Source organism: Carcharhinus amblyrhynchos, chromosome 2 (assembly GCF_965287045.1).
Source record: "Carcharhinus amblyrhynchos chromosome 2, sCarAmb.v2.hapA, whole genome shotgun sequence".
Classification (NCBI taxonomy): Eukaryota; Metazoa; Chordata; class Chondrichthyes; order Carcharhiniformes; family Carcharhinidae; genus Carcharhinus; species Carcharhinus amblyrhynchos.
The window spans coordinates 12,864,928-12,890,999 of NC_137325.1; the positions used below are offsets into that span (position 1 = coordinate 12,864,928).

Here is a 26,072-nt window from a genome sequence, read left to right on the forward strand (position 1 = left end):
CCCACAACTGTCTTCACTACTGCTCTTCACACCCCACATCCTGTAAGGATTCCATCCCATTCTCTCAGTTCCTTCGCCTCTGCCGCATCTGTTCTGATGATGCCATTTTCCAAAATAGTGCTGCCAAAATGTCTTCCTTTTTCCTCAATTATGGATTTCCACCCACTGGTTGACAGAGCTTTCAGCTGCATCTGACTCATCCCCTGGGCCACTGTTCTCACTTCCTCCCCTCCCTTTCAGAACCAGGATAGGTCCCCCTTGTCCTCACATTTCACCCCACCATTGTCCTCATTCAAAGGATCATCCGCTGTCATTTCTGTCAACTCCAGGATGATGCCACTACTCAACACATCTTCCCCTCACTTCCCCGTCAGCATTCTGCAGGGATTAGTCTCTCTGAAACACCCTGGTCCATTCTTCCATCACACCCAACACCTCACCCTCTGCCCACAGCACCTTCCCACGCAATTGCAGAAGATGCAATACCTGCCCCTTTACCTCCTCCCTGCTCAGCATCCCAGGTCCCCCCTTTCAGGCGAAGCAGTGCTTCACATTGCATTTGGGGTGGCAAGGTGGCACAGTGGTTAGCACTGCTGCCTCACAGCTCCAGGGACCTGGGTTCAATTGCCAGCTTGGGTCACTCTGTGTGGAGTTTGCACATTCTCCCCGTGCCTGAGTTGGTTTTCCTCCGGGTACTCCAGTTTCCTTCCATTATCCAAAGATGTGCGGTACAGGTTGATTGCCCATGCTAAATTGCCATAGCGTCCTGGGATGTGTAGGTTAGAGGGATTAGCAGGGTAAACATGTGGGATCGTGGGGATAGGGCCTGGGGTGAGATTGTTGTCAATGCAGACTCAATGGGCCAAATGGCCTCCTTCTACACTGTAGTGATTCTATGATTTGCTGCTCCCAGTGTGGACCCAGACCTTCCTGTCACTTGCCACTTCAACATACCACTCTGCTCTCTGACCATATGTCTGTCCTTGGCCTTTTGCAATGTTCCAGCAAACCCTAACACAAACTGGAGGAACAGCACCTCATCTTCTGATTGGGCACTTTACAGCCTTCTGGACTGAACATGGGGTTCAACAACTTCAGAGTGTGAACCCTCTCTTCCACTTTCATTTATTTTATTTCATTTCATTTCATTCATCCATTTCTCCACTTCTTCATTCCAGCTCTCCTTCTTGCCCCCTCTTCAGGGCAACTGCCACATTCCTCAAGCAGTCCCTTAACAATCTGTACTTATGTTCTGCTCTTCATGCATTCTAATCATTTACTGGACTCTTTTAGCACCTTCTCAACCTTCTGTATCCTCATTTACATTCCCTTTGTCTCATTCCATCTCCCCCCCGCCCTCTCACCATTCATAAAAAACAACTCTGACAAAGAGTCATCTAGACGCAAAACGCTGGCTCTATTCTCTCCCCACAGATGCTGTCAGACCTGCTGAGATTTTCCAACATTTTCTGTTTTGTTAGTGATGGACACTAAACCTGTTTGCCTGCAGCTTCCTCAGCTGAGGGTGGACTTGAACTCAGAGCTACTGATTTGAGTTGATTATTGTCACATGTGTTAGTATACTTTGAAAAGTATTGTTTCTTGTGGATAAACATACCATTCTAGGGATGGAAAAGAGAGAGTGCAGAACATAGTGTTACAGTCACAGCTAGGTTGTAGAGAAAGATCAACTTAATGCGAGGTAGGTCCATTCAAAAAGTAGCAGGAAAGAAGCTGTTCTGGAATCGGTTGGAATGTGTCCTCAGACTTTTGTACCTTATTCCAAATGGAAGAAAGTATGTCCGGGGTGTATGGGATCCTTGATTATGCTGGCTGCTTTTCCGAGGCAATGGGAAGTATAGACATTGTCACTGGATGGGAGTCTGGTTTGAGTGATGAACTGGGCTTCGTTTATAACCATTTGTAGTTTATTGCAGTCTTGGACAGAGCAGGAGCCATATCAAGCTGTGATGCAATTGGAAAGAATGCTCTATGGTGTAGCTGTAGAAATTGGTAAGAGTTGTAGTGGACGTGACAAATTTTCTGCGAAAGTAGAGGAATTGGTGGGCTTTCTTAACTATAGCATCAGCGTGGAGGGAACAGGACAGGTTGTTGGTGATTTGGACATGGACAGCCTGCCCTGCCTCAGAGACAGGGATACTACCCATATCACCATCACACCTCCACATACTGACATAAAATATATTAAGCAGCAAATTTCTACAATATTTTCAGTATGAGGACAAGGTAATGATGACCCACCACTGAAGACAAACAAGGAAATTCAAAACTGCAGTACTTTATAAATTAAAGTTGTAATACAATTTTGAACTGTGTATGTTGTACTCGGAACTGCTTATCAGCTTTTGCTAGTTTTCTAGGTTGGCTTGTGCCAGAGGCCGAGCCCCCTCAGCTCAATTATTTGTGAGGCAGTCTTTTTAAGCGAAAGAGAAGCCAGCTCTACAAATGTTTTTGTGGTTGTGGTCAGTTCTGAGCATATAAATTGTAACAACACGTCGAAGTGTTACTGCTGCTGATCGGTGATTTCGCACACCGCATTAGCCGAGGCGGGGAATTCAAACAGCCAGAGGATATTCTGGCAGAGGGGAGTTAGACTGTTCCCATTTGAGTGGGACTGATTGCTGAAGGTTGCTGCCGAGGGCGCAGAAAATTCAACTCAACAGCCACACGCAGAAGAGTTGGTGCACAACTTCTTTCATGCAGGTAACCATCAATTTGTCAAAGTGTTTTTTTTTAAAAAAGCAGTGTTTGGTCAGCTGTATTAATTAAACCTGTGGTACAGAGATTACTTTCTAATCATCAGAATAATCTTTTGGGATGTTCTGTAATAGCAATTTAACTCAGGATTGTGCTTCTCAGGACAGGCATAAGAACAAAAAAGCTGATTCAATCATAGGGATTGTTTGAAATTTGGCATTCTTGTGTTTGCCCTGATGAGTACGAGATGAGAAGCTTTAGCAACATGTCTCTCTTTTCAGCAATATTCAAGTTCCTACTGAATGACTGTTAGTTTCAACATTTTCGTTCAAAAAAAAATCATGCTGGCGATAAAGATGAACCCTTGACGTAGAAGATGGTATGACTGTGCAATTCTTAGTCAGAAACTGGGCTTGAAGCACAATCCACAAGTACTTTCAAAAGAGAGTTGCTTGTGATATTGCAGGGCATAGAGATTGTGTAGAAGTGTGGGATGAGGTAAGGTGATCCATGCGCTGGAAACCTTTATGCGAAAAGAGACGGGAGCTGTCAGATTTTCTTTTCCAAGTAGCTGCCTCAGTGCATCTTACGGTATTACAGAAGGCTCCGTCTTCACATTGGCTAACAGAAGATTCAACGAGGCTGCTGAATCAGGGTGTAACCTTTATCAGCTTGAGGAGGTTTTGGTAAATTAAAATGATTCTTTTAAACAAACGTAACTTCATCTTTGAAAAGCTCCTGGCTGCAAACCACTTCCAGGAGCTCATTCAAGCTGTCAATTCATGGTTGCTGCAACGAAAAGCATGAAGAATATTTTTGAATTTTTATGCTGGATGAAGATGCACGCTGAAGGCTTGTGTGGACCTCGAAGGGTGTACAGGATTCTTGCTGTAAGTAGTGAGTGGCAGTGGAGGAAGATTTGCAAGTTGTGTGGCACAGCTGCAGGAGAGGATATCAGGGGGTAGAGATTATTAATGTTGAATTTATAGCTCAGACACAGACCATTCGGTTCAAGGTTTCAATGCCTGCATTTATAATCCACATGAGTTTATCTCCCACTCTCCTTCATCTGTCAGTCCTCATAGTTCTAACCTCTCTGTTCTGACATCGTTCCTGTAAATGGAATTCTTTGCATCTTCTCCAGTGTCCCTATATTGGTAAAACCAAGGTTCTGTATAAACTTAATATAAAATGTCTCTGCTTTTAAATAATATTCCTTTTGAAATGAACTCCAATACTTTGTCTGCAGTTTTAATGAATTTGTTAACCTGCTTTGCTGTTTATAACAATTTCTGAATCTGAACAGATTCAAAATTTCCCTTCGCTCTTTTACCCTTTCACTGTCCAAGGTGAGGTTAATCCATTTATTCTCCCATCAAAATGAACCATGTCACTCATCTCCCCACCTTTTACATGTTCATCCTGTAGGTTTACTGATGTCTTCTGCTGTCAACATTAACTATTCACGCAATTTAATTTTAGCCTCAAATTTCGAAGTTGTCCTTCCAATTCCTGAATTTAATCCAACACTCACTCCTGTGGGACCCTTAAGTCCCCAGCCTGAGTAACCACTCTACTCTCGATTCCTTCAGATCAAAAATCCATCTAACTCAGCCTTGAATCTGTTCATGGGTGTTTTTCCTGAATGGAGGTCAATGATGTTCCACAGGGGTCAGTGCTGGGATCTCTGCTGTTTGTAATATAAAAGTGATTTGGAAGAAAACGTTGCTGGTCTGATTAGCAAGTTTGCGGATGGTACTAAGATTGCTGGAGTTGCGGATAGAGATGAAGATTGTCGGAGAATACAGCAGGATATAGATAGGCTTGAAAACTGGACGGAGAAATGGCAGATGGAATTTAATTCTGACAAATGTGAGGTGATGCATTTTGGTAGGTCCAATTCAGGTGGAAGTTTTAAAATAAATGGCAGAACCATCAGGAGCATGGACACACAGATCTGGTTATGCAGGTGCACAAATCGTTAAAAGTGGCAGCATAATGTGATTGGTGTAGGCTTGGAGGGCCGAAGAGTCTGTTCCTGTGCTGTACTGTTCTTTGTTCTTACCCAGCCTCCCTGGGTTAAGGAATTCTTACGATTAATGCCACTCAGAGAGAATAAGTTCCTTCCTAATATCCATCTTAAAAGTGAGACCCCTTATTTCTAAAACTGTGTCCCCTAGTTCTAGTTTTACCTCGTAAGGGGAAAATTCCCACCTACCCTGTTAGGCCCGCCTCAGAAGCTTACATGTTTTAATAAGATCACCACTAAGTCTAAACTTCAAGAATTATGGGCTCAACATTTCCTCATAAAGCAAACCTCTCATCCCAGAAATCAGCCCAGTGAGCCTTCTCTGAACTGTTCCCAATGCAAGCATTATCCTCCCTTAAGTAAGGAGACCAAAATCATTTGTAGTACTCTGCTGGTGGTCTCACCAATGTCCAATACAATCTACAGCAATTCTTCCCCACTTTTGTACTCCACCCCCCTGCAATAAAGTTAACAATCTACTTGCCTTCCTAATTACTTGTTGTATCTGCATGCTATCTTTTAGTGGTTCGTGTACAAAGATGCCTAGATTGCTCTGTGCCACAGCATTCTGCAGTCGTTTTCCATTTTAATAATATTCTGCTTTTCTGTTCTTCCTATCAAAGTGGGCAACCTCACAATTTCCCACATTGTGCACCATCTGCCAAATTTTTGCCCAGTTATGTAACCTGTCCAAATCGCTTTGCAGACTCTTAGTGCCTTTCCTCACAAATTGCTTTCCTACCTGTCCTCACATCTTCAGCAAGCACAGGTGGGCACAAGTTGGCAACCTCCACTTTTAGGGTCGTTCAAATGTACATGGAGTTATGACTTGAAGTATGCCCAGCCAGAACTGAACAGCTGACCAATACCGAGTGGTGGTAAGGTTCTTGATATTTGACAGCTTGAAACATGCTGTTTGATGCACTTTGGGGAAAATCTTGGCCCCCGCTGATCGATCTCAATGATATTAGTGAGCTAGCCACTCATCAATATTGCCCCGAATTACTGCAGACATGTCAGCCTCACATATCAATTTACAACTGCAAAAGAATTAGTTCTAATCTTCCATCAGCAAGGGCGCCATTTTAGAAAGATCGTAACTCTTGAGACACTATACTACCAGATTCCTGCACGATGCCAGTGAATTGGGATTGGGGCCTCAAGAAACACAAAGAAGCAAGTAAGGTAAAGCTGTTGCTGGCAGACAAAGGCATTAAGGGTTACAGAACCAAATTGAACAGAGTTAAATTACAGATCAGCCAGTGTGACCTAATTGAATTCTCAGGGGACTGAACAGCCTACACCTGCTCCTATATGGTATTATAGGATGAAGGCATGATAGAAGTTATAAAAAAAATTATTATGAATTCTCCAGAAACTGAAGCTGGTGTTAAGCACTCTGACAAAGCTTAACCTAACAAAACAAAATCTGAAGGGACTCAAAAATTATAGGCTCAGCATTTCCTCATAAAGCAAACCTCTCATCCCAGCAATCAGCCCAGTGAACCTTCTCTGAACTGTTTCCATTGCAATATTATCCTTCCTTAAGGAGACCAAAACCATTTGCAGTAGTCTTACCAATGTCCTGTACAATTTATAGCAAGATTCAATACAACCCAAGAAAAATTAGAGCCTAGGATAACAATTAAAATGGGGAACAATTTACAATTCAGTCAGATCTGTCTCACATAAAGACTGGGACTACTCTCAACATTCAGAAAGCAAAAGGAATGTTTACAAAGAACAGAGAGGTTATACCAATTGGGAAAAAGATTGAACAGGCTGTGGCTCTACTTTTTTCCCCCAAGAAAAGAGAAGGGTTACCCAAATAAGATTTTAGGGACAATGAAAAGCTTTGGTAAAGTAGGTACGGTGAAAATTCTTCCAACTGGGGGTAGGAGGGAGAGATCAAAATCAGGGGCCATAAATATGAGATAGCCCCTAATAGATCCATGGGGGAATTCAGAGAAGCTTCTGTCCTCTGAACGTGGAACTCAGCACTACAAGGAGTGGTGCAGGAAGTGAACAGCACAGATTCATTTCAGGGGCAGTTTTTACTTTGAACTATTCTCCAAGCCAAAACCCATGATTTTATGGGGATCCTTTCATTAGCTTTTGGCTGAACAACCCTCCAACTTTTAAGGACTGAAAACTGGACTTCTCAGTCCAAGCCTAAACTTCACTGTCTTCTTGGTGAGGGATTTAAACATTAGGAACAGTCTTGGTTCATCATGGTCCTCTAGGTTTCTGGTCCCACAGAAATGAATTGAAAAATGGAGACACATGAGGAAGCAGGAGGAGGCTTGGGTGCTGCATAAATTTTATCACAGACTTGATGGGCCAAATGGCCTGTTGCAATGCTGTGTATTCTATGTAATTTAGTGAATAGAGTTAATTACTTGATAATGTGACTCAATGAAATATGTAGGTTCAAAAGCAATGACATTAGTTTCTGCTGAAAGATTAGATTGAGAGTTAGGATGACAGGGCAGTTTTGTCTTAACAGAGAAGTCAAGAATGTTTGATTGGGCAAGTAGTTTTTCTAAACTTCAGAAAAGTTAAGAGAGGTTTTGTAGGTGCACTTTGTAATTCGCCTGATAATTTTTGTTTGAGGCGCCCGGTTTTAGATGTTAGATGAGTAAGTGGTTAATTTGAGAGAGTATGCTTGTCACCAGCGTAAAAACCAGAGACCAATACCGATATTAAAACCCCTTTGATATCTCAGCAGCTTCATAAGACAGAAATTACTTTTCTCATTCTCAAAACCAACAGGGAACAAAGTCCTTTTCATTTTTATGAGTGGAAGTGTCAAAAAATTGGGACTGTTTTTCAGCAGACGCCAAAGGAAAAGATAAAGAGATGAATGGCCAATGGCACAGGAGAGATTGATTTAGCCTAAATGTAAGGGTTATGAAGAGAATCTAGGGGGGTTGGGTTTATTGCACTGCAGTTGAGTAAGATCTTTTTGAGGTCTTCAAATTATTAAGTTATTGCTTGTTAAACAGTGATATATTGTTTCCTTGGTTAGGATGACTGTATTAAGGGCCTCCCAGAAGGTTTGAGACTAAAAAAAGGGAAGTCTTGAAAAATTTTACCCCCATGGGGAATATTTTGCAATTTGATTTCTGTGTCAGGCCATTCAGCCCAGACTGCCATTTGATGAAATCATGGCAGAACTGTATCAACAAAAATCTATCAAAACAAGCAGGACAATGGGAGCTGAAACAAGAACAGAGGACTCTGAAAATATTCAGCAGGCCTGGCAGCATTCCTCAGGAGAGTTAACATTTCGAGACCTTAGACTCTTCATTAGAACTGAAAGGCTGTAACTGTAGAAGCTGCAACAAAAAGTAGCACTTCTAAAGTTTTATTTATTCATCACAAGTAGTCTTACATTTACACTGCAGTGAAGTTACTGTGAAAATCCCCGAGTCGCCATACTCCAGTGCCTGTTCGGGTTCACTGAAGAAGAATTTGGCATGGCCAATGTACCTAATCAGCACGTGTTTCAGACTGTGGGAGGAAACTGGAGGATCCGGAGGAAACCCACTCAGACATGGGGAGAATGTGCAAACTCCACACAGACAGTGGTTCAAGCTGGGAATCGAACCCGGGTCCCTGGCGCTGTGAGGTAGCAGTGCTGACCATTGCAAAAGGCAGATGGCCAAGTGCGAGGAAACCTATCAATCTCATTTTGAAAATTGCAATTGCTCCAATTGCCTTAACAGCTTTTGGGGAGGGGTGAGAATTCCATGTTTTCACTCACTTTGAGAAATATTGCATTCTGACTTCATTCAGCCCCCTGACCAGCTAGCTCAAATTTTAAATTTTGAAGTTGTTTCCCTTTGATCAGCACTGCCCCACCAGCAGAAATAGTTTCTCTGTTTCTTCACAACTGGGGAGAGAATAAGAGATTAGGATCTGGGCCAAACGGAATATTTCTGGACATTCACGCGGTCTCTGGACCCCTGGCTGCATAGTCGGAAGGGGGTTGGAGCCCACCCATGATACTGACAGATGCTCTGTAATTTAACACAGGAATAGTGTTAGTTGCTTTAAGGCGAGATTTCCACCCCTTTCTCGAAGGGAGTCCTGCCTTAAAGAACTACTGGCCATTCAGAATGGCTGACAGCCTCAGTTATATGGTCACTGCCAGGAATGGCCAATGCTGAGGAGTCCAGCTGACAGGTAAGTCCAGGGTTAAGGATTGTGGTGAGGGGGTGAATGAGGATGGGAGGGTGGAAGGCTCAGTTCAAGAAGACAGAAAAGGATGATTAAAGGTGGGGGGGTGGAAATTGCAGACCTAGGGAGGGGTAGCTCCAGTGGGTCTAGGGGGTTCCACAGAAGAGGTTTTCCTCATCTTTTGCCTGACACCAGCCTGCACAGTTAAACCTCCTGAATGACCTCCCTCTGTGCAGTCATGACAACACGACATTTTATAAGCTTTGAAAACTAAACCAGACCAAGCATTGAGCAATTGAAGATTAAGGGATTTGTCCATGGGGCGGCAGACTTCAATCCTGAGACTCACATTCAAAATCAAATCTAAAATTCAAGGCTGACACTGCACACCTCAAGAAGTCTCACTACACCAGGTTAAAAGGGTGGTGAATCTCTGGAATTCTCTGCCCGTTGAAGTGGTGGAGGCTACCTCGCTAAATATTTTTAAGACGCGGGTTGATGGGTTTTTGATAAGAGAGGGGATTAAGGGTTATGGGGAGAGGGCGGGAATGTGGAACTGAGCCACGACAGATCAGCCATGATCTTGTTGAATGGCGGGGCAGGCTCGAAGGGCTAGATGGCCTACTCCTGCTCCTATTTCTTATGTTGTTATGTTCTTAAAGTTCAACAGGTTTATTTGGTAGCACGAGCTTTCGGAGTGTCGCTCCTTCTTCAGGTGAGTGAAGACTCTTCACTCGTCTGAAGGAGGAGCGACAGTCCAAAAACTTGTGCTACCAAATAAACCTGTTGAACTTTAACCTGGTGTTGTGAGACTTCTTACTGTGCTCACCCCAGTCCAATGCTGGCATCCCCACATCATGACTGCACACCTCTCCAGAAACTTGAATGATGAAACTTTAAACTTGAGTACCGTTTGGGATTTTCAGGCTTAAGCACCACCTACTGAATCAATTTAACCTCAAATCATAAATTAGAATCATAGAATCCCTACAGCGCAGAAGAATGCCATTCAGCCCATCGAGTCTGCACAATCACAATCCTACCCAGGCCCTATCCCCATAAACTCATACTTACCTTCGTAATCCCCTGACACTAGGGTCAATTTTGCTTGGCTAATCAATCTAACCCTCACATCTTTAGAATGTAGGGGGAAACCAGAGCACTTGGAAGAAGCCCACGCAGACATGGATTCAATTTAGCTGGATCATACCAAATTTTCCATAGTGTATTTACACATTAAGCCTACTTAGATGAATAAGTGAGTTATAGTTAGAGAAATTAAAGTTATGAAGGCTCAAAAATTGCTGATTTATTAAGCAGAAGAGTGAGGCTAAGGGCAGATTTCAGAATTAAGCAAGACTTGAAAGGGTAAAAGTTGAAGTTTATTTGTGTCAGTAATAAATTGACCAGGTCATTCATTACTCAAGGAATGAAAGGGGAAGTTAGAAGTTGTTAAGAGATTGTTAAAACATATCATGCTGTTCCTTCAATTGAGGAAAAGATTGAAATTAAAACGGGAACTGGATATGTATTTGATGGTGAGCAAGACAGAAAAATGGGGAAAGGAATTGGACACCTCTAATTCAAAACTTAAAGACAATATTAGTATTAAAAAGAATCATCCTAAAAACATTTTTTACAAAGAACACATGTAAAAAGGCATCATCCACAATAAAACCTTACATCACACCCTGATGTGACTGCACCCTGCATTCTTTTTGCAGCAGTTAGTTATTCCAGGTAGCTGCTTGAAAAGAGTGTGGTCTACATGAAAGCAAGGTCTGTCCCAAATCAGTTAGCTGGTTGCAATCTTCTAAGTGATATTCATAACAGCTTAAAATCGGACTGACCACATTCAGTCCTGATGTGAAGCAGCCTTAGAAGGTAGTCATTTCCCCCATGTCAAATATTTTGCCACTAACACAAACAGCTCCCCCCTGCCGCTCTCCAACAAATGTTCTGTGTGAGGTGAATGAGTTTGAAAGCATGATCAATTAGTACCTCTCCTGTCCTTTCCCACAGTTCTGCCAATACATTTTGTTTTCAAGTTGATGTCAAGTTCCCTTTTGATTTTCAATGAAATCTGCTTACACCAACATCACTCAAAGCAAATTCCAAATGAGAACAGCCCAGTGAATAAAAAAAAACCAAATCTCTCCCTTTGGTTTTTTGTCGACCATCTCAAATGTGTCCCTTTTGTTACTCAGCATCCAACCAGTGGAAGGAGTTTATCAAAATGTTTCAGAATCAGCTGTGACTTGGTGGGGCTGGACGCATTACAGTGACATCACTGGTCCTTGGGCATGCGCGGAGCAGTGCACATGCACAAGTAGGTATTGGTGGCTGTCTTTAATTGACAGGAGATAGTGATCCAAACAAGCAGTGGTCCTAATACCAACCCCTGGAAGCATTGCTGTTTCTTCCCTCCACTCTTAAATACAACCACTCTCCACCTTTCACTGCTTTCTGTTCCTCCGATAATTTCATATCCATTCCTGCCTGCCTCTTTAAACACAGGGGATTGACTGAATATCTGTGCTGAGATCCTATTCAGATGATTTTAACCACCTCTGTCCTATGTAAAAGAGACTGTAGCAGCTTCATCATAAAATCCCTAAGGTGCAGGAGGCCATTTAGCCCATCAAGTCAGCAACAACTCTCTGAAAGAGTTTCTTACCCAGACCCTCTCTCCATTACCCCACACATTTATCGTGGCTAATCCATCTAACCTACACATTTTTGGACTCTGTTAGAAAACAGGAGCACATGGAAGAAACCCACGCAGACAAGGGGGGAACATGCAAACTCCACACGGTCAACCAAGGCTGGAATTGAACCTGGGTCCCTGGCAGTGTGATGCTGCAGTGTTAACCACTGTGACACTGTTCCACCCAATAGTGACGAATCACTTTCCCACCTCTTTACATTGGTGTATGACTTCTGCCACCTTGGACAAGATGCTTAGAAGAATGGTGAGCACTGTCTGTCTTAAATAGGGAGGCCACGTCTGGGATATAAATTAAAGACTTATAGCATAGATGATGATTTTGAGGTACAAATGTGTGCAAGGAATAGCCAAACTGAAACTGAGAGCCAAGTTCTGCACACACAAAGATAGCCTCAACTGGGATCTTGGCTTCATGTCACACCACATATGTAACCTCCACCATTTGGTCTGGGCTTGTAAAATTCTGCTAACTATCCTGGCTTGAGACAATTCACACCTCTTTAACCTGTGATTATCCCTCTCTCCACTCACACTGTCTGTACCTGTAAAGACTCACATTCCAACCATTATCTTGCAATTGTGTCTTTGTCTATATATGCCGTGTTTGTGAACTCACTTCTCCACTCACCTGATGAAGGGGCAACACTCCAAAAGCTCAAGATTCCAAATAAACCTGTTGGACTTTAACCTAGTGTTGTGAGACTTCTTACTGTGCCCACATCATGCCAATGTCACATAGTCCTATGGACTTTGTTGTTACTTAAATTGCCAATGCAATACATTATCTGGTGTGATGTTCCATTCAGTATAAGCTGGCAGTGCAGTAGAGAAGACCTGGAAGTTAAGAGTTGAGATTATTTTGTTGTGGGCAGGAAAACTTCATTTTAACACCAGGCCCTTTTACATAGCTAACTTGGTTCATTCTGTGTGACATGAAGTACTGGTTGAGAGCTGAATACTGTAAAGGCTATAGGACCTGACAACGTCCTAGCTGATCATCATCTGTCTGACTAGGTTTGCCCTATCTACAAATAAAAACCCAGGATAAATCTAAACCAGCCAATTGCCAGCCAAATAGCCTCCTCCCAATCATCAGTACAGTGTCAAAGAGAGTCAATCTTTTGGCTAATCAAAATTAACTAAATTAAATTAACTGAGGGATAAATGAAAAGGGGCAGCCCCCAAAAAGGAGGAAACCGCCCGAGACAAAAGACAAAGTAGAAAGGAAATTTAAAACATCAAACTAGGATGTGATAAAAAAGGCTGATAATACATCCCAGCCCTTGCAGTGCCCAATGGGCACAGAAGGAACATAAGAACATAAGAAATAGGAGCAGGAGTAGGCCATCTAGCCTTTCGAGCCTGCCCCGCCATTCAATAAGATCATGGCTGATCTGAAGTGGCTCAGTTCCACTTTCCCGCTTTCTCCCCATAACCCTTAATTCCCTTGCCTACCAAAAACCTATCTACCCGTGTCTTAAATATATTTAGCGAGGTAGCCTCCACCACTTCAACGGGCAGAGAATTCCAGAGATACACCACCCTTTGAGTGAAGAAGTTCTTCCTCAACTCCGTTCTAAACTGCTCCCCCCTTATCTTGAGGCTGTGCCCTCTAGTCCTGCTGTCCTTTCTGAGCAGGAAGAATCTCTCTACCTCTACCCTATTCATCCCCTTCATTATCTTATATGTCTCTATAAGATCCCCCCCTCATCCTTCTAAACTCCAACGAGTACAGACCCAGTCTATTTAGTCTCTCTTCATAGTCCTACCCCCTCATCTCCGGTATCAGCCTAGTGAACCTCCTCTGCACTCCCTCCAAGGCCAAAATATCCTTCCGCAAATGCGGCGACCAAAACTGCACACTGTACTCCAGCTGCGGCCTCACCAGTGCCCTGTACGGTTGCAGCAAGACCTCCCTGCTTTTATATTCTATCCCCCTCGCTATAAAGGCCAGCATCCCATTCGTCTTCTTGATCACATGCTGCACCTGCAGACTGGGTTTTTGCGACTCATGCACAAGGACCCCCAGGTCCCTCTGCACCGTAGCATGCTGCAGCTTTTTGCCCTTTAAATAGTAATCCCTCCTACTATTATTCCTACCAAAGTGGATAACCTCACACTTGCTAGCATTGTACTCCATCTGCCAGGTCCTCACCCACTCGCTCAGCCTATCCAGATCCCTCTGCAGACTTTCCACACCCTCCGCACAATTTGCTTTTCCACTCATCTTTGTGTCATCAGCAAATTTCGACACCCTACACTCAGCCCCCTCCTCCATATCATCTATATAAATGGTAAATAGCTGAGGCCCCAGCACCGATCCCTGCAGCACTCCACTAGTCACCAACCGCCAATCAGAATATCACCCATTGATACCAACTCTCTGCCTCCTATTAGACAACCAATCCTCTATCCACGCTAACACCTTACCCCCAACTCCATGCCCCCTAACTTCTGAAGCAACCTTTTGTGCGGCACCTTATCAAACGCCTTTTGAAAATCAAGAAACACCATAACCACCGGTTTGATGGTGCCCCCATCAACAGGCGTTGATGGTGCCCTTGGACACCACGTGCTCTTTCTCCAGGGACACTCAGCCATGAATGTAGTCGCGATAGAGGGGCAGACAGTCGGGTCGGACAACCCCCTTGATCCCTCGATGACTGGCCCTGTTGAATGCAAGTTTGGCCAGGCCCAGAATCAGGTTGATGAGGAGGTCCTCCGCCTTCCCCACCCCACCCCCTGCACTGGGTGCCTGTGGATCAGGAGCATGGGACTGAAGAGCAAACAATAATATCAATAATAGGTTTTTAAGGTAATTGAAAAGGGAGTGCAGCCTATAACATTTAATGTAGAAGGGGTCACCATAATGCCATGAAGGGATGCTTACTTACCAATAAGGCTCTCCAATGTTCACTTTGGGTTTCGAGAAAACACTCAGCTCCACATCAGATAAACACCAGAAAAGAAGTGACCACAGCCGCTGATAGATTTTGACCAAGTATAACCCAAAAGCTGCTCTTAATATCAGTTCAATGGAGATAAAGCCGGAATGCTTCAGTGGCTGGAATAGTATCTGACACAAAGGAATGTAGTTGTGATTGTCAAAGACCAGTTATTACACTCCAGGGTGTTGCTGTAAAAGTTCCTCAATGTCTTGACCACTGTCTCATTGACCTCAGCTTTACAACAAGGACAGGTATGGAGCTGTTAACTGCTGACTTCACAACATTAAGCTCCATTCATAATTCCTCCAATAACAAAGCAGCCCATTCTAACCAAGGCAGAGCCTGTATAACATCAAGACCTGAATTGACAAGTTTGAGGTAACATGCCACGTAATGACCAAATAACCATCTCAAGCAAGTGAAGCACCAGACACCTGTGCTACCTTTAACATCCACACCTTGAATTGAGTTCTGCACTACCTTAATTGAATCAGTGCATCAAGATTGTGGTTACACAAAGGTAGTTCTTTTTTTCTTTAGACCTATTGAGTTCTAAAGCGCACCATGTAGACTGTACAAACTGCAGTCGCCATAGAACACCAGTGTCATGAAAAGGCTTACCTCCTGAACTTGTGAATCCAATCCACCGTTATAGTGTTAAAGCTCAGAGTGTGATGTAATACCACTTAAATGAATGTGTATAGCTGCAACAATGTTCATGATTCTCATCACCATCCAAGATAGCTAGCAGGTCAAGTGATTACCACCCTTCTCTGGACTCAAGATCCATTCCTTCCATCACTAAATGTACTGTGGCTACAGTTTATGCAAACTACATGATGCATTGTAGCAACTCACCAAATTTAATGTGATTGCACTTCCCTTAGCTTTGACCAATGAACAATAATACTGGGGTTACTGACTGCCACATGTAACATAATATCTTGATTTAGACATATATTATCATTTCTTCATTGGCACTCGGCCAATATCCAGAATTCCCTATCCAACACGAACGTGGGAGAACAAGGAATGCAGTTGGCAAAGGAAAAATACTCAACACTGGTACATAACTGGTATTAGTAAAAAACAATAAAAATAAGAAAAACATAATTACCACAATGGATAGCAATATTGCACCACATTGTAGAACAGCAAAACAGTATCTGCACAAAGCATAGGGTAAGAGCCTGCCCTTTACAACTGATTGGCAATGTTATGGTATTACACACAGCAGGGTGGTAATCTTATCACGATAACAATCTAAAGTGCATGTTCCTAACAGACAAACACAAGCCATGATGAGGGTGGCAGAGTTGTTCAGCTCAAGGTACTGGTCTTTGGGACATTTCATCAATGATCTGGATTTGGAGACTGAATGCTAATTCTTCAAAGTTGCAGGTGGTCTGAAAGGAGGGACATTTTTGGCTCGGAAGAATAGGTTCAAGAAATGTGGAATTAGTTGGAAAACATTTGTAAGTGTGAGCAACAATGGTTGATGCAATTTATCGCAGATAAGCATAAGGTGGCACATATAAGATAGGGTAAGTCGGCCAGTGTTTGGTCTGATTTGATTTATTATTGTCATGTGTATTAGTATACAGTGAAAGTATTGTTTTTTGTGAGCTATACAGACAAAGCATACAACTCATAGAGAAGGAGAGAGTGCAGAATGTAGTGTTACAGTCATAGCTAGGGTATAGAGAAAGATCAACTTAATGCGAGGTAGGTCCATTCAAAAGTCTGATGGCAGCAGGGAAGAAGCTATCCTTGAGTCGGTTGGTACATGACCTCAGCCTCAGTATAGTGCATGAATGGTGTTGAAGTAGCTACGTTTGAAGATGAAGTATATCTAGGTACCTTAGACTCAAAGCTCAACATTCCCAGCTACTGCAGAGCAGCAGGCAGTAGAGCAAGTAGTTTGTTTATCCATATCATTGAAATAATCTCTGGCAGTTCACCAACAGGGAAAGTGAGAAAATGAGCAGGACAGGCAGTGATCACAAAGCTACTACAGTCCCTGACGAGACAGGGCTGGAACAACCAGTGGATCCATGGGGGAAGATTATTTCAGCACTGGAAGAAATACGAAATGGGCACCTAACTTTACGGTCTCTACTGCAACATCTGAGAGCTACTGTAGTGTGGTTACTTTACCGCCATCTGTTTTTTGGCCTGTATGTTGACAGATAAAATTAAGATCTGCCCGAAAATCAGAAGGGGCAAGCTTTGACTGGTAAGGTGACGGGCTGTTTTAATTTTGCAATTTTTGTTTTGTGAACAGGCGTAAGTTGAGCGATGCTGAGGCAAAAATCAGCTCCAATTGCACCCGTCTTGTTTTCTTGTTTATGTTATGAAATGCACAATGTGATGATCTGAAGTGACTGAGAGCATTAAGGATGTGGGCTAACCTGTGGTTTGCACTCACAAGTTCTGCACCTGACTGATGTAAATCTTTGGATGACAGTGGTTTGAATAAAAAATGCAACGTTTAACTGAAAACCACCCAACTGATCGCAGTGTACCAAAAAAAATGTTAGCATTTAACCCCAGTGTTACGTTAAAGTGGCCTGCGCCCACCATTTAAGATAAGCAAATGGCATGACTAAAAACACTGAAGATACTTCAAAGATGGCACATAGAAAATGTTATTGCGAAATGCTGTCCTGATGATAGGTCACACTCTGTGGCCATTTTGATCAGTATGGATCTGGATTCTCTCCATGAATCCATTAACACGACAGCAGCTTTAGTAACAGTGCACACAACCGATCAAGAGGAGTCAGATTCCCTGCAGGAGATAATGCTCACTTTGATAGAATCAGAAGAAACTTTCACACTGACTTGCCTTTTTATAAGATTGCCATCAGTGCAAAGCCAAAAGGAGTTTTCTCCTACAGTGTGGCTTGTCATGATCGTTTGAAATTCGGCATTCTCACTTTAGTCCTGAAGAGTGCAAGACTAACAATTTGCCAACCTGGCTCCCTTTTCAGTAATATTAGAGGGAGTGAATTTCCTCAGAAGTCCCTCTGACTAGCTGCCAGAACTCTGGGAGAAGCCTGGTGAAAATCCCAAACACATGCATAGGCTTGGCTCCCACCGAATTACTGTCGAAGTCATGCAGTAGATCACCGCAATTCTCAAGGAGATTCTTGGTGTAAGCTTCTGCAATTCAGAATTGCAAAACTCTTAGAGTGTTTTAACACGGTATAAAAAAAAACAAACTAATCATGCCAATCATAGTTGGATTACACTTGAAAGCAGTTTGGTTAGAAACCATCCTTACTTCTTGTCTGTTTTTTTAAATTCATTCATGGGACATGGGCGTCACTGGCTGGCCAGCATTTATTGCCCATCCCTGGCTGCCCTTGAGAAAGTGCTGGTGAGCTGCCTTCTTGAATCGTGCTGTCCATGTTCTGTGGGTTGACCCACAATGCCATTAGGGAGTGTTGTTGCTCAACCACAAGCCAGACTATTGCAAGAGTAGCTCTGATCAAGGAAGAGAAGGAAGAAATACCAATGACTTCAACTTATGATAATGCTCCAACTTATGATAATGAACACACTAGACCATCCTTTTAAAACATGAATCTTTTTTTAACCAAAAACAATTAATACTTTATGAGCATCAATAAAGAATCAGTTAAAGATGCATTAACGCATTGATTATAAAGAAAATACTTAAGTAGGATAGGGTCGATTACATTAATAGAACTTTTTGACACAACTTTGGCCTTGTATTGCTGTAGCCAGTATGGTCAATCGGGGGAATTATAGTTGAGAATTCTGATTAATTCTAAATACCCAAAATGAGGACAATTTGAGGCTAATGTTTTAATATGTGGTTTGAGAACAATACAAAATATTTGAGTAATATCTTAATAATGTCTTTAAGAAATAAATTTGTAACATGCCAGTAAAATGAAAGATATATTCATGAAAGATTTCGGCGTAAGTCAAATTATGCAACAAAGTAAATTACACCCAGGCCGGGTGATAATGCTAAAAGATAAAGGTGTCTTTTGGTTTTAGAGCTGGTTTAAACTGGTTAGAGAAACGCTGAGTCATAAGGAGCCATTTTTGGGAGAGAACTTCAGTAAAATGGACAGACGAATAGCAGATCAATATTTGAAGGTGGAAAAATATAATTGATTGAAGGACGTGCCATTGTTAGATTGACAGAACATGAATGAATGGAATTGCTTTTAATTTAGTGCTGGGCTGTATAATTTGATAATGAAAACTATAACCATTCTGCTCTTTGGCATGAAATCTGAAAGCCTGCTAGCTCATTAGCTGTGTAGGTGGAACCATTGATCTCCCATTTTGGCCAAAATGAGATTTATCTTGTCTTAATTGTATGTTTGTCTGAATATTGTTAATTTGTAATTTTTTGATTCTAACATTTCAATATTTTAATAAAACTAGTTTAATTGAAGAATTTCATTGAACTGAATAAACATTTTTTGCCTTTGTGAAATGAAATGTTCAATGAAAAGATTTAGCCTTTAAATTAATCAGGCCACTTTGAAAATTTCTCACAACAGGGAGGGCATTCCAGGATTTTGACCCAGTGACTGTGAAGAAACGACGATATATTTCCAAGTCAGGATGGTGAGTGGCTTGGAGGAGAACTTGCAGGTAGTGGTGTTCCCATGTATCTGCTGTCCTTGTCCTTCTAGATGGGAGTGGTCGTGGATTTGGAAGGTGCCAAGGGTGTTTGGTGAATTTCTGCAGTGCATCTTCTAGATAGTGCACACCGCTGCCACTGAGCATTGGTGGTGGTGTATATTATAAATGATTACAGTGGATTTTATTCATTGTTGTAAAGCAATAGGAACAAGGGCTGGAATTCTGTGGCCTGGCACGCTGTCAGCAAGAACAGAGAATTTGGCGCGCAGTAAAAATTCCATTCACTACAGCGGAACCAGAGAATTCCGGCCACGGGCAAGGTCGAAGAATTCCTGCCAAGGTTGTCTGTATCTGAGGGAAAGGTGCGACATAAAGGGATGGTTAGTGGCTGAATTATCAAAGAATACTTGAATCACTCTTCCATTTCAACTGTTCTAGCTTCACTATTATTTTTACCTGGCTGTTGTTTTCCCTCCTAAAATTCATTAAATGTCAAAGTATCGGACAGGAAGTTATGAAACCTGCAAATGGGTTGAGTTGAATTCTGCACCCAAATTCCCAAAATGCGTGTTCGTTGAACAAAACTCTGTGTCAGGTAACATTAATCTTAAATTTACTCCTAAATCCATTAGTTTTAACCTGAGTCTATTGAGCTGATGATAAAAGAGTAAAGAAAGTTGAGAGAGAGTTGTGTATAAACTACAATTGGCATTAGCCAACTTCGATGGATAGTTAGTTATTAGGCTTCAGTTTCCCATCTCGGAGAGGGCAAGGACAACACAGCTTGGTTCATGAAAGAAAAACTGAAGCACGGTGAATTCTGGAAATGTGAAATAACAACAGAAAAGGCTGGAAATACTCAGTGGGTCAGGCAGCATCAGTGGAGAGAGAAATATTTCAGTCCAGTGGCCCTGCGTAGAACTTTGAAATGCCGATGATCTGAAATACCAACTCTTCATTTCTCTAAAGATGTTGCCTGAGCAGCTGTATATTCTCAGCGCTTTGTTTTCATGACAAATTGCCACTTTGGTTTCTTGTTTTATTATTTGCTGCCACTTCGCCAGGAATGCTCATCATGAGAGGTTCAGCTCCTCTCTTCACTGTTTTCCTCTTTTACCTTGTTAATCTTCATTGCAATGTCATTTCTCTTCCTGTGTTTGATCCTATTTTTGCTGAAACTCAAGTTCACACCTATATCTTTCCTCAGGCACTGTCTCGACCTCTGGCTTGATTTGATTTGTTACTGTCATGTGGATTAGTATACAGTGAAAAATATTGTTTCTTGCGCGCTATACAAACAAAGTATAATGTTCAGACAAGAAGAGAGTGCAGATTGTAGTATTACAGTCATAGCTAGGGTGTAGCGAAAGTTCAAATTAGTGTGAGGTAGGTCCATTCAAAAGTCTGATGGCGGCAGGGAAGAAGCTGTTCTTGAGTCGGTTGGTAGGCAACCTCAGACTTTGGTATCTTTTCCCCGATGGAAGAAGATGGAAGAGAGAATGTCTGAGGTGGTGGGGTCCTTAATTATGTTGGCTGCTTTTCTGAGGTAGTGGGAAGTTTAAACAGAGTCAGTGGGTGGGAGGCTGGTTTGCATGATGGACTGGGTTACATTCACAACCCTTTGTAATTTCTTGCAGTCTTGGGCAGAGCAGGAGTTCATAAGGGAGAAGGAAAGAAGGTGCAGAATATAGTGTTACAGTCATAGCTAGGGTGTAGAGAAAGATCAACTCAATTAAGAGCGTAAAATGAGAGCAAAAGATGGAATTAGAGGATATGTTGGAGATGATCTCTTTTTCTCGGTCCACATGGATGTCAGTTTAAACGTGATCTCTCTGTTTCCAACTCTCCCTTGATTGTCGATGTCTCATTGATATTCAGTGTTACTCTGATCACTGCTGTAACCGTCCCAAGGTCTAGCCTCCCTTCCAATTCTGATGGAAGCTCATTAGTTAGCTCATTAGAATCAGTCTGGGTGGAAATAAGAAAAAGCAAGGGAAAGAAGTCCCTAGTGGGAGTAATCTATAGGTCCCCTAATAGAAGCTCCACAGCAGGATGCAGTGTAAACCAGGAAATACTGGGGGTTTATAAGAAAGATACAAGAATAATTATGGAGGTCCATTTTCATTCTTGCAACTGGCAGAAACTTGGATGAGTTACTAGTTGTCCACCTCGTTTGTTTCTTCCCCCATCAGCTTCAATGGACAGAAAACATAGGGAGTGTGGTGTAAATTGGGCAACTGAGCAGCAACCACTGGTTTTACGCCCACTACCAGAAGTAAAATTTGCCCAATAAACGTATCAAGACAACGTGTTACTTCCTGGATTTGTCAATCTTATCCTTTTCAGCTTCTAATCTGAATTAATGACAATTTAATTTAATGATAAGTCTTTCATGTGAAACTTTTTCTGAATGAAGTTACATCGGGCAGGGTTTTTCCCTTCTAAAGCAGCGTTTGCTGCGAAAATAATGATGAGTCAAGTGATAATCGCTGTTAAATAGGCAGAAATGGTACAGGAGCTTCAAGTGAGAGGCAGATGCCAGATTAAGTGTCAATAGTCAGTAATGTCCCAGTTGTGCTGCTCCACCATTAGCTTCATTAAAAAAAACAGCAACTTGCTTGCCTCACTGTTGGGCACTGAACAGTGTTCAGTTTCTTGTAATTGCATGAATCAAATTTGTCACAAAAAGTTAATTTTTGTCATTACAAGTAAAAGTATGGACAGCATGGTGGCACAGTGGTTAGCACTTCTATCTCAAGCGCCAGGGACCCGGGTTCGATTCCCAGCTTGGGTCACTGTCTGTGTGGAGTTTGCACCTTCTCCCTGTGTCTGCATGGGTTTCCTGCAGGTGCTCCAATTTCCACCCATAGTCCAAGGATTGTGTTAGGTGGATTGGCCATGCCACGTAGCGCCTTGGTGTCAGGGGACTAGCTAGGGTAAATGCATGAGGTTATGGGGATAGGGCCAAGATGGAATTGGGGTTGATGCAGACTTCATGGACCAAATGGTCTCCTTCTGCACTATACAGTTCTATTCTATTCTACCCATTTAGCATTACAATGTATCTTTATTACTAATCAACACCTCTGGCAGTTAACTCTTACAAGTGTGGAATCTCAATCCTTCAGCTATTAACAATGGTTGGAGGTTTTTAAAAATGTGAAATTTAAATCCGTGTTTATTTTTCCTTTCTGTCGTACTTTTATCTCTTTCTCTTAACACTAATCTGGAAATCTAATGCTACATGTGTTGATGTTTTGTCTCTTTTACTCCGCAGGTGTGTCGGTCCACCTTGTTGTCTAACGAGGGGCATGCACACGGTGGGTTGTGCGTGGGCTGCTCTTGGATGTTTCGAGAGTGACCTAGTACTTCGCGTCGTTTGTGTATGCTTAAAACTGGACCAGCAGATGGGCACCACAACAGCTCAGTGGCTATCACTGCTAGCTGTGCAGATACATGGATTTGGGCCATTGTCTGTGGGAGTTTGCGCATTCTCCCTGTGGTTGCGTGGGTTTCCTCCGGGTGCTCCGGTTTCCTCCCACACCCCAAAGATTTGCTTTTAGGCTGATTGGTGTAACAAATTGTCCCTAAATTATTCTCCCCTGAATCTGGTTTCCAATGGGGGTACCATAAGCATAGACACGGATCAAGGGAGGTGTAGGAAAAATACATTGTTAAGATGGCGGCGCGGGCTCGTTGGGCCGAAGGGCCTGTTTCCCGTGCTGTGTTGTTCTTTGTTGTTCTAATCTTCCTTTCTTTTAAAATTGGAAAATATTGGACATACTCAGCTTGTTGGTGGAGAGAGAGGGAGTGAACATTTCAGGCTGATGACCTTTATTTGTTTTTCTGTACCTCAGTGTCAGTGAATTCTAATTTACCCTCCTTCTCGAGTGATTAAGGAGATACACAGATGCTTGTTTTCTTTACTCATGTCTTAGATGCCTTTGTATGAAAAAAAATGATAAAATTAAAAGTCAAAACTTGTGAAAAGGACCCTCAGCAACAAAACCTGGCCTGTTAAGTTTTACTTCACAACTGAAAATGAGCTCCATCATTTTACAATTCATTAAGCTAATAGAATTGAATTATCTGGTCTGGAATTGTCCTCCACTTAATTGGAATTTTAAATTTGTGGCTTTCAGTCTAGACAGAGCTCACCAGGAACGTAGCCTCTGTTATTCTTCAAAACCCGAAGAAACATAACATCTGGACTAGGTGATTTGTTTTCTTGGATCTTCAGCTCTCCTGCAAAGTGGACCTCACAATGTTTATGGGATATTTTTCAGCAGAGAAGGTTGTAGGTGGCACAGTGGTTGGCACTGCTGCCTCACAGCGCCAAGGAACTGGGTTCAATTTCTGGCTTAGGTCACTGTCTGTGTGGAGTCTGCACGTTCTCCCCAAGTCTGCACATTCTCCCCTTATCTGCCTGGGTTTCCAGCTGGTGCTCAGGTTTTCTCCCACAGTCCAAAAGATGGGCTGGTTGGCCATGCTAAATTCTCTCTCAGTGTATCCAGACAGGCACCGGAGTGTGGTGACTAGGGGTTTTTCACAGTAACTTAATTGCAGTGTTAACATAAGCCTACTTTTTAAAAATAAAAAAAATTAGATGGTTGCTTTCTGGATACAATCAACTTAATCCTTTAAATATTTGACTCTTAACTTCAACACTAATCTTTTCAAGATCTAAGTTGCTCTTTCACTGATGTGATCAGGAGAATATTTTTAGCCTTGGTTTTGATTCTACATGCCTGTAGAACTGCTTTAAAAATAATTCCTTTGTGAAAATCTCTGCTGTGCATTTTCTTTTTATAAATCTACATTTTAATCTGAATGGCACGGCCGCCTCACAGCACCAAGGAACTGGGTTTGATTCCTGGCTTGGGTCACTATCTGTGTGGAGTCTGCATGTTCTCTCCTGTGTGTGTGGGTTTCCTCACACAGTCTGAAAGACGTACTGGTTAGGTGCATTAGCCATATTAAATTCTCCCTCAGTGTACCCGAACAGCTGCTGGTGTGAGGCGACTAGGGGATTTTCGCTGTAACTTCATTGCAGTGTTAATGTAAGCCTGCCTGTGACACTAATAAACAAACTTTAATTATATTGTATGATCTGTAACTGTAGTTAACCAACAGTTGTTTAATTGCAGGACGTCTCAGACGTGTATGGAGATGACAGCAACGAAGACCTTTCACTGACCACAGTTACTGACTACAGTCTCTACTATATTGATAATGACGACTTCAGTGGAATGTGCAGAAGATCAGAAGTTAGACAATTTGCCCAGTATTATGTCCCACCTTTCTATATTATTGTGTTTCTCTTGGGCTTTGTAGGGAATATGGTGGTAGTGGTGATTTATGCTTCCTACAAGAGAATGAGAAACATGACAGATGTCTATCTTCTAAATCTGGCCATTGCTGACCTGCTCTTCCTGGGCACTCTACCATTCTGGGCACTAGATGCAAAACTGGGATGGATATTCGGAAATTTCATGTGCAAAACGGTCAAGGGCCTTTACAAAATAAACTTCTTCAGCTGCATGTTGTTGCTGACCTGCATCAGCATTGACCGATACATTGCTATAGTTAAAGCAGTAAAGGCCCGTGCCTCAAAACATAAAATACTTCTTCATAGCAAACTGATCTCCCTGATTGTTTGGGTAACCGCAGTATTATTGTCTCTCCCAGATTTTTGTTATAGTTCAAAAGATGAAAGCCAAAAGAGCTGCTTAACAGTCTATCCAGGGAATATTCTGAAAGCGGTGGGATTTGCAATACAGGTGACTGTTGGTTTCTTTGTTCCTCTTGCTGTCATGGTGTTCTGCTACTCCATGATTGTTTGGAAACTGCTCCAGGCGAAAAACTTCCAAAAGCACAGAGCTATAAAGGTGATAGGGACAGTGGTGAGCGCTTTCATCCTTTCGCAATTACCATACAACAGCATCATGATCGTGCAAGCTATGGATGCTGTCAACATCACAATAACGGACTGTAACATACTCAAGAATGTGGACTTCGCCACCCAGATCACCCAGAGCATTGCCTTCCTGCACTCCTGCCTGAACCCATTCCTGTATGTATTCCTTGGTGTGAAGTTCCGTCAAGATTTGTTGAAAATTTTGAAAGATAGCGGATGTATGAGCCAAGAACAGTTCAGGAAAATGATGAGACCACGGCGTGACAGCTTGAAACGCTCTTCTGTTCATTCAGAAACAGACACAACACGGACATTGTCCTTGTAAATGCCATTTGTAGAAGCACAGAATTAAGAAGCTATGGGACAGATGCATAAATATTTCCACATTCCAGTTCCTCGTTGGATCAAAACATCTGTTACTTAAAAGGAAAGAACTGAAGAGTTTCTTTTTGTTATACTTCTCTAATTGGACTTAATGTTCATGTATTAGGTAGGGTGGCACAGTGGCATGGTGGCAGTGTAGTTTGTACTGCTACCTCACAGCACCAGGGACCAGGTTCAATTCCAGCCTTGGGTCACTGTCATGTGCGGAGACTGCACATTCTCACAGTGTCTGCATGGGTTTCCTCCCAGTCCAAAGATGTGCAGTAAGATAAAAACAAAATACTGTGGATGCTGGAATCTGAAACAAAAACAGAAATGCTGGAAAACCTCAGCAGGTCTGACAGCATCTGTGGAGAGAGAAGAGAGCCAACGATTCAAGTAGGGTCAGCCAGACTCGAAATGTTGGCTCTATTGTCTCTCTACAGATGCTGTCAGACCAACAGAGATTTTTCCAGTATTTTCTGTTTTTGTGCCAAAGGTGTGCAGGTTAAGTGGATTGGCCATAGTAAATTTTCTCTTCGTGTCCAAAGATGT

General features: G+C 42.4%; 1 protein-coding gene across 2 annotated transcripts; it reads left to right on the forward strand.

The window, feature by feature from the left end:
• The first annotated feature begins 2,566 nt into the window (after window positions 1-2,566).
• On the forward strand, window positions 2,567-25,848 carry LOC145360250 (C-C chemokine receptor type 9-like). Of its 2 annotated transcripts, none has more exons than XM_080215332.1 (3): window positions 2,567-2,724; window positions 19,153-19,219; window positions 24,385-25,848. In XM_080215332.1, exons 2-3 carry the CDS (start codon window positions 19,217-19,219, stop codon window positions 25,477-25,479), a joined length of 1,098 nt encoding a protein of 365 aa, XP_080071458.1. In that variant the 5' UTR covers window positions 2,567-2,724; window positions 19,153-19,216; the 3' UTR covers window positions 25,480-25,848. The 2 variants fall into 2 exon arrangements, with proteins under 2 accessions (XP_080071458.1, XP_080071466.1); XM_080215340.1 differs by lacking the exon at window positions 2,567-2,724 and adding an exon at window positions 3,520-3,608.
• The last annotated feature ends 224 nt before the right edge of the window (window positions 25,849-26,072 follow it).